At 48.7% G+C, this 15,516-nt stretch overlaps 1 protein-coding gene across 3 annotated transcripts in view; it reads left to right on the top strand.

Annotated features, from left to right (window-relative positions):
- The window catches only part of PUM2 (pumilio RNA binding family member 2), a 69,858-nt gene that overhangs the window by 42,464 nt on the left and 11,878 nt on the right, over positions 1-15,516 (top strand). For all 3 annotated transcript variants that reach the window (XM_073568290.1, XM_073568289.1, XM_073568288.1), the window contains 12 exons: positions 1,300-1,454; positions 2,000-2,129; positions 2,214-2,360; positions 2,620-2,907; positions 4,256-4,492; positions 5,727-5,994; positions 6,229-6,358; positions 6,684-6,812; positions 9,348-9,485; positions 9,584-9,709; positions 10,190-10,311; positions 10,657-10,849. In XM_073568290.1, coding sequence (XP_073424391.1) covers positions 1,300-1,454; positions 2,000-2,129; positions 2,214-2,360; positions 2,620-2,907; positions 4,256-4,492; positions 5,727-5,994; positions 6,229-6,358; positions 6,684-6,812; positions 9,348-9,485; positions 9,584-9,709; positions 10,190-10,311; positions 10,657-10,849 — 2,063 coding nt within the window. The remainder of the gene's footprint in view (positions 1-1,299; positions 1,455-1,999; positions 2,130-2,213; positions 2,361-2,619; positions 2,908-4,255; positions 4,493-5,726; positions 5,995-6,228; positions 6,359-6,683; positions 6,813-9,347; positions 9,486-9,583; positions 9,710-10,189; positions 10,312-10,656; positions 10,850-15,516) is intronic.

The raw sequence follows: 15,516 nt of genomic DNA, 5'->3' as shown, positions 1-15,516 counted from the left end.
TTTTAGGGTAGATACAATGTTTTATTCGTCTGTTATTGCATTTTATTGAAGTGTTTACGCCGCTAAAAAAATATACGTAATTCTAGCGTTTCAATTTTTGTATCTTGTTGCGCCGTTTACCGATTACATTTTATTTGATTTTTTGATTGGACATTTCTGAATACCTAATATGTATTTTTTATTTTGTTTTCATCGTTTTATTTTCAAGGGAGGATTTGAACTCTTGTGGGTTTTTTCATATTTTGTTAGTTTCAAGTCCCTTAAGGTCACTATTAAATTATTATTATTATTATTATGCATTTATATAGCGCCATTTATTCCATGGTGCTTTACATGTGAAAAGGGGAAATATAGACAAGTATAATAAACATGTGTAAGACAAGGGACACACAAGAACATAAGGAGAGGGGACCCTGCCTGCGAGGGCTCACAGTCTACAGGGATGGGTGAGGATACAGTAGGAGGGGGTAGAGCAGGTCGTGCGGTGGTTCAGTAGACCGAGGATCATTGCAGGCTGTAGGCTTGTCGGAACAGGTGGGTCTTCAGGTTCTTCTTGAAGGTTTCCGTTGATGGTGAGAGTCTGATGTATTGCGGCAGGAAGTTCCGGGAAGCACGGGAGAAGTCTTGTATGCGGTTGTGGGAAGAAGAGATAAGGGGGGGGGGGAGTAGAGAAGGAGATCTTGAGATAATCGAAGGTTGCGTGCGGGTAGGTACCTAGAGACCATCTCACAGATGTATGGAGGAGACAGGTTGTGGATGGCTTTGTATGTCATGGTTAGGGTTTTGAATTGGAGCCTCTGGGCAATAAAACGATCACCTGTGCTGTACATAGCAGAACTTTAGCATTGCTATGTATATAGAAAACTATTATCTATGAATGCTGGCCAAAAGCCGACGTTCACAGAGATAGGTACTGGGGTCTTCTGCATACCCCCGGTTTTTAAGGCAAGATTGGTGCACCCTTGTCACGTGCCCGGCGCCCATGGGCAGGATTTGTGACACGCTTCCTCCAGGAGCGTGTTAAATCCTGCTGTCAGAGATTGTCAGGGGGATTGAACTGGTTAACAGCCGCTGGTGGAGCTCCGATCCAGGCTGCTAAAGACATATGATGGCTGATTAAATCAGCTGTCATGTGCAGGGAAAGACGCGGGCTCGGCGCCGGAGCCCGCATCAAAGGCAGAGGCATGACGTAACGTAAATATACGTCATATGTTGTGAATGGGTTAAGGAGGCCGTCCTGTAACACTTGTCAACTCCTTTTAATGATGACTGATGCAGCTTTATGTCTCACCTTCTCAGGACCCGCGGTCGTACCACCCCAGTATTACGGGGTACCCTGGGGAGTGTACCCAGCCGGTTTGTTTCAGCAGCAAGCAGCTGCTGCCGCTGCCGCCTCCGCCGCCAACAGCAGCAACCAGCAGGCGGCGACACAAGCAAATCAGGGTCAGCAACAGGTAACGAACCATTACTGTTCAATCTAAAATTTCAGTCATGGGTACAGCCTTCCCGTAAAGGGTTATTCCCAAGATTACAGTAATCATTAACATAGGTCGTGGTCTGACCACTGCTCAAACATGGCTATGGGGCCGTGTAAGCCACACTGGGCTGGATGATGGCCGGTGTCTCCGGGACCCCCATAGACATGCATGGAGTGGTCGCACTGCTCTGTTATGGCTGGGATTTTCACAGCCCCCAAGCATCGATTGAGTAAATTATCACCTTTTCGAGCGATGGGAAATAACTTTTAGAGCCTGTAATTGCACTTGTGACCTAATTATCACTGAGATGATACGTTAGGCAGGTCAGCCTCCTGCGTTGGGGATGTTTTTCAATACCACACACCACCCAGGAGTGGCGCTGCTGTTTCTAAAAGAAAGCGGCCATGTTTTTGTATTCTTGTTGAATCCCTTAAACTTAAATTATAATAATGAATGTACAGACTGTCTTGCATTTGTATATCATCAGACCAGTCCTTATAATTGTAATGGCCTTCTTTCAGGTCATGAGAGCTGCTGCCAATCAGCGCCCACTCACTCCCAACCAAGGACAGCAGGGACAACAGACGGACTCTCTCGCAGCTGCAAATTCTGCCCTGGCGTTTGGACAGGGTCTGGCGACCAGCATGTCTGGTAAGAAGGAGACATGCTATCCAGAACGTCGCCTGCGGTGCTTATAGCGCAGCTGTAAAACATTTTCCTTTTCTGCTGTTCCAGGCTACCAAGTTCTTGCTCCCACTGCCTACTATGATCAGAGCGGCGCCTTGGTGGTCGGTCCCGGAGCAAGAGCGGGGCTGGCTGCCCAAGTGCGGCTCGTGGCATCCACCCCGGTCCTCATCAGCTCTGCAGCAGCAGCACAAGCCGGTACGTGGACGTGTCACATTGGTAATGTTACCTCCTCGAAATGTATGAAGGCAGCGTAGTCACAGGTAGTGGAAATGCGTCAGATCCTCTGATCTGATTTTCGGACACACCATACATACAATAGTGGATCAGATTAACACAAATGTCATTCATGCTGCAGAATCTGACCAGCGATGTGAATCCTTAAATCTGTGGCATGTCCCATTTCTCAGATTTTCTTCATCTTTTTGTTTTTGTCTTTTTTTAATTTTCCTGACAGCTGCTGCGGTATCTGCCACCGGCGCCAACAACCTGACAGCAGCCACAAATGGCATCTTCCGCCATCTGGGCCCTCAGCAGCAGCAGCCACAACAGCAACAGTCCCAGCCGAATGCCAACCTCCATTCCAGCTCGTTCTATGGGAACAACTCCCTGAGCAACAGCTCTCAGAGCAGTTCTCTCTTCTCACACGGGCCATGTCAACCCGGAAACACATCGCTGGGGTTTGGAAGCAGCAACTCTCTGGGTGCAGCCATCGGCTCGGCATTTGGAGGCTTTGGATCATCGGGTAAGTTTAAAACTGCAAAACATAATGTTTTATATTTCTAAAATGCTCCTGTGTCTATACGTTGCTATATATTACTTGGGAGAACTTTAATTTACCCTCAGTGCTGCATTCATATTTCTACTGGTTGGTGCTGACCTGAAATCACTGCTGCCATCTGCTGGCTCAGTGTGACTGTACACCATGACCTCCTGCTGGCGGTGGTGGTAATTGGCTCTTAGATTTGCCATTTAATCTTGCTTTATGCGTTCCCAATTATTATGCTTTTCATTGACTGAAACCCCTCCTCTGTAATATTTTGGGGAAGTAAATAAAACATTTTCATAGTTTTCTGCCTTTTAATTTGCACCAATGCAACAGTGAGATCAGTGGCAGGAGTCTGTCGTATTGTGTTGCCCAGCTTCTGCTTCCCGGGGTTAAAAAAAAAAAAATAAATAAACTCTGATCTGGGCAGTTAAAGGTTTATTCCTAAATGTTATTAATTAAGGAATAACTTGATCGCTTTGGCCCCCCAACGTTCTGAGATTGAGGCCCTGCATCCCCATCCTACTTAAATAGAGCGGAGTTGCGCATGCTCGGTCTCCTTTTTATTCATTGTCTATGGGACTGTCCAAGAAAGCTGAGAGCTGTATGCTTGGCGTATGCTCGGCCTGAACGCGATTCATTCCGTGCAGTGCCCTGCTATTGGCAATCAATTAAGTGGAGGTGCATATGGTCAACATCCCCTCCTTTTAGACAGCAACTTGCGGCAAGCAACTTTCTTGTCGCAGGATACAACACGACCACATTCACTCTCATCATGCTGCATTGTAGTATGTATCCGCATACTGTGGTATTGGACCTTTTGAATCTGTGGCTGAATGCACTCCCAGCCTTAAAAAGTGCGTGTCGCCAGGTGAAAAGTGTCTAGTTTTTGTTCTCATTTTATTTCTATGGATCTCCTGAGTATTATGTGTTTGTTTTTTGTTTTTGTTTTTTTGTCTACAATCTGCTGCCATACGGTTCCAAAGATACAGGCCTTTTCTATTTCGTGCTGATTTTCATGGTCTTTACGAGAGGGCAGAGCAGCCTTAAGACTCGCCCCTGAGGATCCTGAGTGCATAGAAGAAGAGCCCGTATCTCTGAATTCGAATGACATTTAAAAAAATAGTGGGAATAAAAAACGAACGGGGCACTTTTGACCTGGTGACATGTCCACTTTAATGAACTTAGCTCTTTGTGTAGGATTTCATTTCTATTGCTTGTTTTGCAGATGGCGCTCTGGGATATTCCTCCATGAACCGTCCAGTTGTCAATTGTCTAATTACTGTTTTATTTTCTCATTTTTTTTAATTTTTTTTTTTTCACCCAGTTGGGAATTCGGCTGGTGGCAGTGGCTCCAGGAGAGATTCTCTGTCCGCTAGTTCTGACTTGTACAAAAGGTCTGGCAGCAGCCTGGCACCCATAGGGCAGCCCTTTTACAATAGCCTGGGATTCTCCTCATCTCCAAGCCCCTTAGGCATGCCTCTGCCAAGCCAAACGCCCGGGCACTCGCTAACACCGCCGCCGTCACTCCCATCACATGGATCGTCATCCAGTTTGCATTTAGGTAAAGAAAACCTGTGCTGTTATGTGGTTGCTATAAATGTACTGCCGTCATGTGGCGTCCAGTCTTACTGTTGCTTATTGCTAAATTCATTGTGTATAATGTTCTATAATGTTGTGTAAAGGAGTGGTACGAATCCTGAATTGTCTATGGGATTGCTTGATAGGGCCGAGCTGAATGACACAGGTGCACACGTTCGATTGGGACTGGTCGTGGGTCCCAATGTTGTATAAGTTAGCCCCTAATTTACAATCTTGGGACAGCACCTTTAGGGTGTGTGCAGACGCTGCGGATTAATCTGCACAGATTTTACAAAAACCGCAGATAAAACCGCAGGTCAAAAGACCTGCGGATTATCTGCGGTTTAGCCTGCGGTTTGGTCCTGCGGATTCACCATCTCCACAATGGTGGAGATAGGAACCCGCTGCGGATTCCGCAGAAAGAATTGACATGTCAATTCTTTCTGCGGTTTCAAAACCGCAGGAAATCCGCGTGGATTTTTCCGCACCGTCTACACTGCGGTTTTTGTTTACCATTCATTTGAATGGTACTGTACACCGCAGCTAAAACTGCTGCGGGTCCGCAGCGGCCAAAACCGCAGCGGAATCCGCAGCGTGTGCACATACCCTTACTGTTTGGTATCTCTCGTAGTGCCAGAAGATGGTGTTACTCTTCATTCATGCTCAGTCTGACTTAAGCCCCTTGGTGCAGCTGATCACTAGTGGGGGGTGCCTAGTGGAGACCACCATTAATATTGTCATCGTGAATAATCTCTTATACCCTCTGCGTCATGGCCTCGGTTTACAGCCAAAAGCCCTGATGCTTTGCAATATACCAGCAGCGCTCCTCATTTATATAGCGCCAACCTATTCTTCAGTGCTGCATTGGCAGAAGTATCGTGTAAAGGACTTCTTATATATTGTCTAGTATTGGCCCAGTCACCCGCACGGTTCCGTATACCAACCCGTACGAACCCCACGGAGGTCAAAATGCACCTTTTCCATCTTTGTCTGGTGAGTAGGAGACTATGAAGACTTTCCCTGCCCCAAACTTGCAGAGTATGAGCTGGATACACACGACGGGTCCTCTGTCTGATATGTGAGCGATATGTGCCGACGGCCAGCAATGAGCCCGATGCTCTGTGGTAGTGGAGTAGTGGATGGGTTTGTAATATATTCATCAAAACATGATGTGTATTAATGCGGACGCTTTCTTTTTATTTATTTTTTTTGTACAGGAGGCCTGACGAATGGCAGCGGGCGGTATATCTCTGCAGCCCCCGGAGCAGAGGCCAAGTATCGCAGCGCTGCCAGTGGATCCAGTTTCTTCAGCTCCAGCAGCCAGCTCTTCCCGCCTTCCCGCCTGCGATACAACAGATCGGACATAATGCCCTCCGGACGCAGCAGATTACTGGAAGACTTCCGCAACAACCGCTTCCCAAACTTGCAGCTCAGGGATCTCATTGGTCACATTGTTGAGTTCTCCCAAGACCAGCATGGATCCAGGTAAGAGATGACCTTACCCTCCACTGTCACACCATGGGCAGCCAGTCCTAAAGGGGTATACAGCCATGTAGGGTGTGACTTAAAGGTCTCCCACCTCCGGGACGCCCACCGATCATAGGTTCCCCTTTTGACTCCATTGTTTACATTGTTTAACAATGACTTCTGCTTTCATTTTAGGTGGTGATGAAAATAAATAATATATATTAAAGTCCCCTCCGCCTATTTGTCTGCCAGGTTCATCCAACAGAAGCTAGAACGGGCCACCCCAGCAGAGCGTCAAGTGGTTTTCAGTGAGATCCTTCAAGCCGCCTACCAGCTGATGACAGACGTCTTTGGGAATTATGTTATCCAGAAGTTTTTTGAGGTTAGTGACTTCATTTATTGTCATACTTGGTTGTCGGAATATGTAGGTTTCATACAAAATCTTATCAATAGCGACAATAGAATTGTTTTAGTCTTTGACCTAGTTGGTACTAGACCCCAAATTGTCTGCTAGTGGATCCATATCCTAAACGACACAATGGTGCAATGTGCACACAGCCGTAGAGCTCTGCAGTGCTGTCTTTGTTGTTGGCGCCCCCTCAATTTTAGAAGGGAAGGAGCCGCCAAGCAACTACTGTTGTCAGCCATATTGGCGTTCACATTTTTTTTTTTATTCAGTTCTTTTGACAGTGTGTTTGTTTTTGCAGTTTGGAAGTATGGATCAGAAACTGGCCTTGGCAACACGTATACGTGGACATGTTCTCCCGTTGGCTTTACAGATGTACGGCTGTCGGGTTATTCAGAAGGCCCTAGAATCCATATCTCCAGATCAGCAGGTAAGTGAGGTCAATTCACGATCTGAAGTATTTTTGTGCCACATGATGGCTGATTTAATCAGTCATCATGTACCTCTAATAGCTGCGGTTGGACCAGAGCGCAGTCCACAGCTGTTATCCTGTTAAATCTTGCTGTCAATCTGACAGCGGCATTTAACACGTGACGGCGGGGGGCGGGTCATTATACGTTTCCATAGGCTCATTACGTGATCACGGGGTGCCAATGGGTTGCTATTACAACTGAGGGTCTGCTTATGACCCCTATGCCTGTCGTTACGATCCTCTATATATATATAAAAAGTTCATGACTCCAGGACACACTTTTATTTAGACAGACTTGGTTGTCCTTTTTTGTGCCCGACGTCCACAGATGGGGGTTGTGCTCACAGCCCAACACCGTGCAGGACGCTTGGCATTTGCCACAGAACACCAGGATTGACAAATTCGCCACTGGCGCCCTGTGCTCTTCACAGATGCAAGCAGGTTCACACTGAGCACATGTGACAGACGTGACAGAGTCTGGAGACGCCGTGGAGAGCGATCTACTGCCTGCAACATTCTTCAGCATGACCGGTTTTGCAGTGGGTCAGTAATGGTTTGGGGTGGCACTTCTTTGGAGGGCCGCACGGTGTTGGGCTGTGAGCACAACCCCCATCTGTGGACGTCGGGCACTCAGACCATCCTCATGGAGTCGGTTTCTAACCGTTTGTGCAGACACATGCATATTTGTTGCCTGCTGGAGGTCATTTTGCAGGGCTCTGGCAGTGCTCCTCCTGTTCCTCCTTGCACAAAGACTGAGGTAGCAGTCCTGCTGCTGGGTGGTTGCTCTCCTACGGCCCCCTCCACGTCTCCTGGTGTACTGGCCTGTCTCCTGGCAGCGCCTCCAGCCTCTGGACACTACGCTGACAGACACAGCAAACCTTCTTGCGCCACAGCTCGCATTGATGTGCCATCCTGGATGGAGCTGCACTACCTGAGCCACTTGTGTGTGTTGTAGAGTCTGTCTCATGCTACCACGAGTGTGAAAGCACAACCAACATTCAAAAGTGACCAAAACATCAGCCAGAAAGCATTGGTACTGAGATGTGGTATGTTGGCCCCACCTGCAGAACCACTCCTTTATTGAGGGTGTCTTGATAATTGCCAATAATTTCCATCTGTTGTCTATTCCATTTGCACAAATGCATGTGAAAGTGGACAGCTTGTTTTCACAGAAGGTTAATTAACTTAGCCTCACGGTATATTCTGTTTAAGTGTTCCTTTTATTATATATATATATATATATAATTTTTTATTTTTTTTTTTAATTTTTGGGGGGTGTTGAACACACAATTATTTGCTTATACTACAAACTGCAGTACTGCTGTGTAATTACCAATCTCCTTTCAGAGCTCTAGGGTGGTAGCTATGAGGGTCTTCAGCAGGCTCCCCGCTGCCATGATAACCCAGCAGCTCCCTGTGATCGCCTGCGCCCCTACCTGTACATATGCAATGCTGCCATCACTGATGTGACTGTTTAAACAGCAGCCATCTGCAGCTAAGGGTACCGTTACACTTAGCGATGTACCAGCGATCCCGATAACGATATGGATCGCTGGTGCATCGCTAAGTGGTCGCTAGTGGGCTGCCACACAGGCAGATCTCACCAGCGACATAGCAGGGGTCGGAGGTCGCTACTTACCTGTCAGACGCGGCGATCCTGACGTCCTCCCGCCCGCGTCCACGCGTCGCTCGTCCGCGCCACAGGAAGCGCCCGACGAGAAATTGTCCAGGATGTTCTCGCGCGATCAGCGATGAGCAGCGGGGGAGCCGGTCGGAGGTAAGTATCAGACATAGCAATATCGCTGCTACGTCACAAAATTGGTGACGTTACAGCGATATTGCTAGCGATATCGCAGTGTGTAACGGGGGCTTAAGTCCTTAAGGGGTTCAACATTGCTTTTGATTAATGATGCTTTCATGCTTTCGCTTATCTTCGTGTCCCCATAGGACAGTGTTTCTGAACTCCAAGCCTCAAGCAAGGCCCACCAACAGGTCAAGTTTTCAGGATTTCCTTAGTGTTGCACAGGTGATAATTTCATCACCTGCTCAAGCATTAACAGCATCACCTGTGCAATACTAAGGAAATCCTGAAAACATGACCTGTTGGTGGGTCTTGAGGACTGGAGTTGAGAAACACTGCCATAGGAGCTTGCTTCTGAACACTCCACCCCACGGCGGAAAACAGATTTGGATGTATGCCCCAAGAAGGCCATAGACTATAATGGTGCCAGACACCCAGACATAGTAGACTGCATCTGAGTGTCCACCTCCAGCAGTTTTCTACTTCCGAAAATGATGCATGACGGAGCGCACGCTCCTTCTGCCACCACCATTATAACCTGTGGCCCCCATCGGCACATATCATATGCCTGAATCCCGATTTGCGGGGGGTTTGGACGTAAGCCCCGATGCAGACTGGAAGGCAGTGTGAAAGCCCCCCTAACTCGGTATTGATGTCACGATTTTATGTAATGTGTTATCTGCCTCTTGTAGAGCGAGATGGTGAAGGAGCTGGACGGACATGTCCTAAAGTGCGTGAAGGATCAGAACGGAAACCACGTGGTCCAGAAATGTATTGAATGTGTCCAGCCCCAGGCCCTCCAGTTTATTATCGATGCCTTCAAAGGACAGGTGGGTAGTATCTCTGTCCATCACCCCAAATGTCAATGGCAGAGGGCATAGGAAATGGGAAAACCTTATTAATTTTTTTCTCGTCCCTTTCCCCCCAGGTGTACGTTCTCTCCACTCACCCATATGGCTGCAGAGTGATACAGCGCATCCTGGAGCACTGTACCGCCGAGCAGACTATGCCCATCCTGGAGGAGCTGCACCAGAGCACAGAACAGCTGGTGCAGGTAGCGCTCGCTGCTCGTATCCCTGCACCTTATATAAGGCTCTCTTGCTCCGAGCCTCTATTTTACAATGTTTTTGACATCAAGAAGATCACACAAGTGCTGCCATTATGGCAGATCCCATGTAGAAACCCCAAAACCAAGTCACCTGGATCTTTTGGCTTCCTTCAGACATTGAGCCAGGGGATGCTGGTTGATTTTAAAGTGACTATGGTGTCACTTCTACTATCACACTAAATGCGATTAACTACTATACTGCAGTCTGTTACTGATGAAGACCAGTGAAGCCGAAATATCTATTATGGCTGCATTAAAAAATCCAAAAAAATATTCTAGAAGTTGAGTGCCAAGTTTTCTTTACTATTCACGCAACCATTTGTAGAGCGCTGATCTTTCTCATGGAGTACTACGCAATCCTCTGCCCTGTTGGATCCAATGATGAATTCACTGCTGACCACGATGTAAATCTGTTGTATATTGTAGGACCAGTATGGAAACTATGTAATCCAGCATGTACTGGAACATGGCCGATCAGAGGACAAGAGCAAGATTGTGTCTGAGATCAGAGGAAAAGTCCTGGCGCTGAGCCAGCACAAGTTTGCCAGGTAAGAATTCAGAAAGATAATTTACTTTTTGTATTTGGTGGACTTATTCATTTCAGTCCAGAAATGTATTCTAAACCTCCTGTTTTCTGTAGATAAGTTGTCAGCTTTGCTGTATAGATTGGGAGAGTATGAGAAAAGTAATCTCATGATCTTTAGAACAGTGGGTGATGCTGCCTTTCTTCACATTTATGTTTTTGCTTATTTCATTGTAAATGGAGAACCTTTTGAAGGAGTCATTCATTTTTGACTTGTTTGGATCCCAGCTTCGGTTTTTTTTGTTTTTTTGTGGCCCTTTTGTATCTTCTCTAATCTTAATGTCTTAACATTTTCTCCATCTCTCTTCAGTAATGTCGTAGAGAAATGTGTCACTCACTCGTCCCGGGCGGAGAGAGCACTGCTGATTGATGAAGTTTGCTGTCAGAACGATGGTCCTCACAGTGCCTTATACACCATGATGAAGGACCAGTACGCAAACTATGTGGTACAGAAAATGATTGACATGGCAGAGCCCGGTCAGCGCAAAATTGTCATGCATAAGGTAAAGGCAATAAATGGGGTCTAAAGGGCGCAAGTGACCTAAAATAACGAGGGACATCGCTTAGCTGATGGATCTGTTGCTTCACATCAGTCTTTTTAACTTTCCATCACCTTAACTGGTGCAGTATTGTGAAATCCACAAGCATTGGCCATGGTGTGGACAGTATGATATTGCCATGGCCAGTGATCTCCTTCAGTGGACAACGGGGTCCACAGCACTACCTTCTGCAGGGTTGTAAATAGAGACCGGCAGGGTACACTGGAGCGCTGGAGCTGCCGCGTGGTAATGGTTGGCCATGAATGAATCTTTGTGCAGCTTTTTCTGGGAAACTTAATTTGCAGAGAAGTTATTCTCCACTAATTTAATGTCCCTCTTGAGATCCCAGAGCATAACATTTGTAAGACTTAAACGAAAGAATAAAAAATCCTTATGTTCCTTAGCACCTCGTGGTATTAAAGGGAACCTGTCACCTGTTTTGGCCGCTACAAGATACGGCCACTGCCTTTCAGGGCTGATATACAGTACTCTATAATGCAGTAGATAAGCCCCCAGTCTGACCTGAAAGATAAGAAAAAGAAGTTTTGTTGTACTCACCCGGGGGGGCGGTCCAGTCCGATGGGTGGCGCAGGTTCGGGTCCGGCACCTCCCTTCTTCTTGTGATGCCACCCTCCTTCTTGCCTCATTGCTCCCCAGCATCGAGCTCCTACGCAGGCGTACTTGTCTGTCCTGTTGAAGGCAGAGCAAAGTACTGCAGTGCTCAGGTGACTGGAAAGGTCAGAGAGACCCAACACCTGCGCACCGCAGTACTTTGCCCTGCCCTCAACTTTTTTTTTTATTATGGTCTTATGCACATTAGGAAGTGGATAGAGAACCATTTAATCTATTTGATCAAAACGCCATACTAAAAGGCCTTGGTGCGTTCGTTTACCTCACCGTGGAAAGTGGTCAGAACGCTGTTTGGTTCACTCGTGTGATGCAACCTATAGGGTGGTCTCTACTGGTTGGCCGACCCACTTTGGAGGGGGTCAGGGTATCGTCTAAATATACTGGTTCATATACGGTATTCACCTGGTTGTGAGGTCTGGATTTGCTTGGTGTGACTTGCCCTGGTATGTGGTTGTACTAGGGGCAGTAGAGAAGATCAGCAGACTGTCTAAGGACTCTAGGACTATAACCAGGGTAGCACGGTGGCTCCGTGGATAGCACTGCAGCCTTGCAGCGCTGGAGTCCTGGGTTCGAAACTCACCAAGGACAACATCTGCAAGGAGTTTGTATGTTCTCCCCATGTTTGAGTGGGTTTCCTCCGGGTTCTCCGGTTTCCTCCCACACTCCAAAGACATACTGATAGTGAATTTAGATTGTGAGCCCCATCGGGGACAGTGATGATAATGTGTGCAAACTGTAAAGTGCTGCGGAGTATGTTAGCGATATATTAAAAAAAAATAATTTTCTCCTTCGCCTCATTGGGGGACACAGATACTGTGGGGTGTATGCTTCTGCCGCTTGGAGGCTGACACTAAGTGAAAAAAAGAGGTTAGCTCCTCCTCCTGCCGTATACACCCTCACCCCTATGGCGGGCGGAAATCAGTTTTTCTCCTTCGCCTCATTGGGGGACACAGAGACTGTGGGTGTATGCTTCTGCCGCTAGGAGGCTGACACTAAGTGGAGAAAAAAAAGAGGTTAGCTCCTCCTCCACAGTATACACCCTCGCCCCTATAGTGTCCGTGGAGGCACATGTCTGTTTTTTTTCTCCAGACTCTTTTCGTCTTTTTCCCATGAAGATGTGACGGGCAACGGATCCTATTGAAAGGGTCCGATTTCTCCAAACCAACAACGGGCGAGCACGTGAAAGTGTCGCCTCCACGTATCCTCTCCCGCGTCGTGGGACACAATGCCGGACTTAGCCCTGACCGCCCCTAGGTATTGAAACCATGGGCTGTACAGAGGCACAAGACTAGTCCGTGCGGCCCCCACTGCTCCACCAGTGCTTAGACTGCGGTGCTGCAAGGTGGCGGACGGTCCCTCTCCTCACCCCCTGACGGGGTTAGATGGAGTTAGGGTGCATGCACCGTTCTATTTTTTATCAAGGCCCCCTCACATACCTGCGCTCAGGCTGAAGAGGATCATTGGTGAGGAGAGGGTCTGGGAGGGCTCCTGCAAAAATCCGAGGGCTGGAGCCCCAGGCGGCGGAAGCCACCGGCCATGCAAGGCAAGAGTGGCTGGATCAGTCAGGCGGCGCAGCGCCATGTTTTGTCAGCACCATGGAACCGCGCGCGCCCCCCCGGGTAGGGGAAAAATTGAGGCCGCAGCTTCAGCTGGAGCTAGGCAGCGGCTGAAGTCCCGCCCCTGGAGCCACGCTTCACTTCCGGCGGCCCGCGGCGAAGAAATTTAGGCCCTGGCTTCGGAGCGCGGCTAGGCCGCAGAACGAAAGCACCGCCCCTAGAGCGGTTTTTACATGCTGGTTCACTCTCACAGCTGGTTGCGTGCGATTTGAAGAAGCAGCCAGGACGGAGGGGCGCAGGGCTGGGGTAAGTGCTGCCCGAGAGGCCACGCTACAGGGAAAACGAGGTGCTACCTCCTCCCCACATCCCCAGCAGCGGACAGATACAGTATGTCCAAAAAGGCAAAGATGCACACGTTCTTTTACGCTGCATGCATCTCTTGTCGGGCTGCGTTTCTGCGGGCGCAGAGCAAGCGATTATGCGAAGCCTGCGAATCCGAGCGCGCCCAGGAGCCCTCCCCTGTGACCGCGACCAATGTGTCAAATCCCCCGTAGTGGGCCTGATCACGGTCACAGTCCATGGCGTCGCTTACGAGAGCAATAGAGTCCCTTCAAGCCCCAGATAAGGGGCAGTGACGATGGCTTGCCGGCCTCAGAGGGCACCTCCACCTCACAAAAGCCTCCGGCCTACAGGGGCCGCTCTCAATCCAGGCAAACCCGGAGGAAACGAATCCACACGGTGTCGCCCTGTCCATCCGGTGCCTTGGCATCCGTAAGCTCTGCTTCTCGCTCCCCGTTACCAGTGGTTGATAGCGAGCAGACCTCAGATTGCGACCCAGACGAGCCCATTGACAAGGACACTCCAGGGTCACTTGAAACAGTGGACAACCTCACAGAAGCCATCAATTAGACCTTGGGGATTGAGGATGATCCCGCAGCGGCTACGGGGCATAAAGTGGCATTTAAGCGAGTGAAGCGCCCGCACAGAATTTGTTCCTCTCACCTGGAGTTTGAGGACATAGTGCGGCGGCACAGAGAATGTCCAGACAGGCGTTTCTCGGGTCAAAAGGCACTCGAAACAAGGTATCCATTTGCTTCGGACCTCTGTAAAAGATGGATGGAATCCCTGATGGTGGATCATCCGGTTTCGTGCCTAGCCACTAAGACCCTGCTATCCGTCCCTAGTGTTTCCTCGATTTAAGGATCCCACGGATCGCCTTATACAGAGCTTAACTCGCTCAGTATATGAGGCGTCAGGGTCAGCACTCGCTCCCTCGTTCGCAGCAACTTGGGTAGCCAAGGCTATGATATCATGGTCAGAGACATATTATACAAGGTTGCGCAGGAGCCGGATCTACCTGCAGAGATTTCAGAGGTCGCAGGTCAGATAGCGATGGCCGGAGACTATGTAATCAATGCGTCTTTGGATGCGGCCAATTGCTCGGCACTTGCTGCCGCTAATGCAATTTCGATCAGAAGAGCCGATGCTTCTAAGTACTACTTAACTTCCCTGCCTTATCAGTGCGGCTGCCTATTTGGGGAGAAGTTGGATAAACTTATTTTTGACTCCACAGGAGGAACGAGCGGGTTTCTCCCTCAACAAAGGGTCAAACCGCTTTTTCGTCACCCGTTTCAGGCACGTTCTCGGGCCTTTCGCAACACCTGGTAAACTACAGTGGCCAATTCCGCCGCCTCAGGCCGCCCCAACCAGGATAAGGGAGCGGCAGGTCTCATATTGAGCCAACCCTTTGGGGAGATTGCGTACTCAGCAGCCCAGATCGAGGGGATCCAGATCCCAAAGATCGTCGGCCAAATGACTCGAGGCCTTTACCAGACGACACCGGCAAGGTGGGCGGCCGCCTACTCTGATTTTTCCACGTCTGGGCCAATGTCGCTCACGACGCATGGGTAAAGGAATTGGTGGCCTCAGGTTACAAAGTAGAATTTGTCAGATTCCCGCCAAGACGGTTTTTTTTTTTCCTTTCCCGGCTTCCCAGAGTGGATGCCTAGGCAAAAGGGCTCCGTTGGGAGCCATCAAACCGCTTCAGCACAACGGAGTCATTGTTCCAGTACCAGAAAACGAAAAAAATCAGGGGTTCTATTCCAACCTTTTTGTGGTTCCCAAAAAGGACGGGTCTGTCAGGCCTGTTTTCGACCTGAAGCTTCTGAACAAATTCATCGGGATCAGACATTTCCGGATGGAGTCTCTCCGGTCAGTCATATCGGCCATGGAGCAGGGAGAATACTTGGCCTCAATAGATATCCAGGGCACATATCTGCATATTCCCATGTTTCCTCCTCATCAGAGGGTTCTACGCTTCGCCATCAGCGATCTACGTTTTCAGTTCGTAGCACTACCCTTCGCGCTAGCCACGGCCCCTGAGTGTTCACAAAGGTTATGGCAGTCGTCATGGCCATACTGCATTCTCGAGGCATAGTCGTCTTG

Source organism: Dendrobates tinctorius, unplaced genomic scaffold (assembly GCF_039654945.1).
Source record: "Dendrobates tinctorius isolate UK_male_01 unplaced genomic scaffold, ASM3965494v1 ptg000021l, whole genome shotgun sequence".
Taxonomy (NCBI): Eukaryota; Metazoa; Chordata; class Amphibia; order Anura; family Dendrobatidae; genus Dendrobates; species Dendrobates tinctorius.
This window is presented reverse-complemented; position numbering and strand designations above follow the sequence as displayed.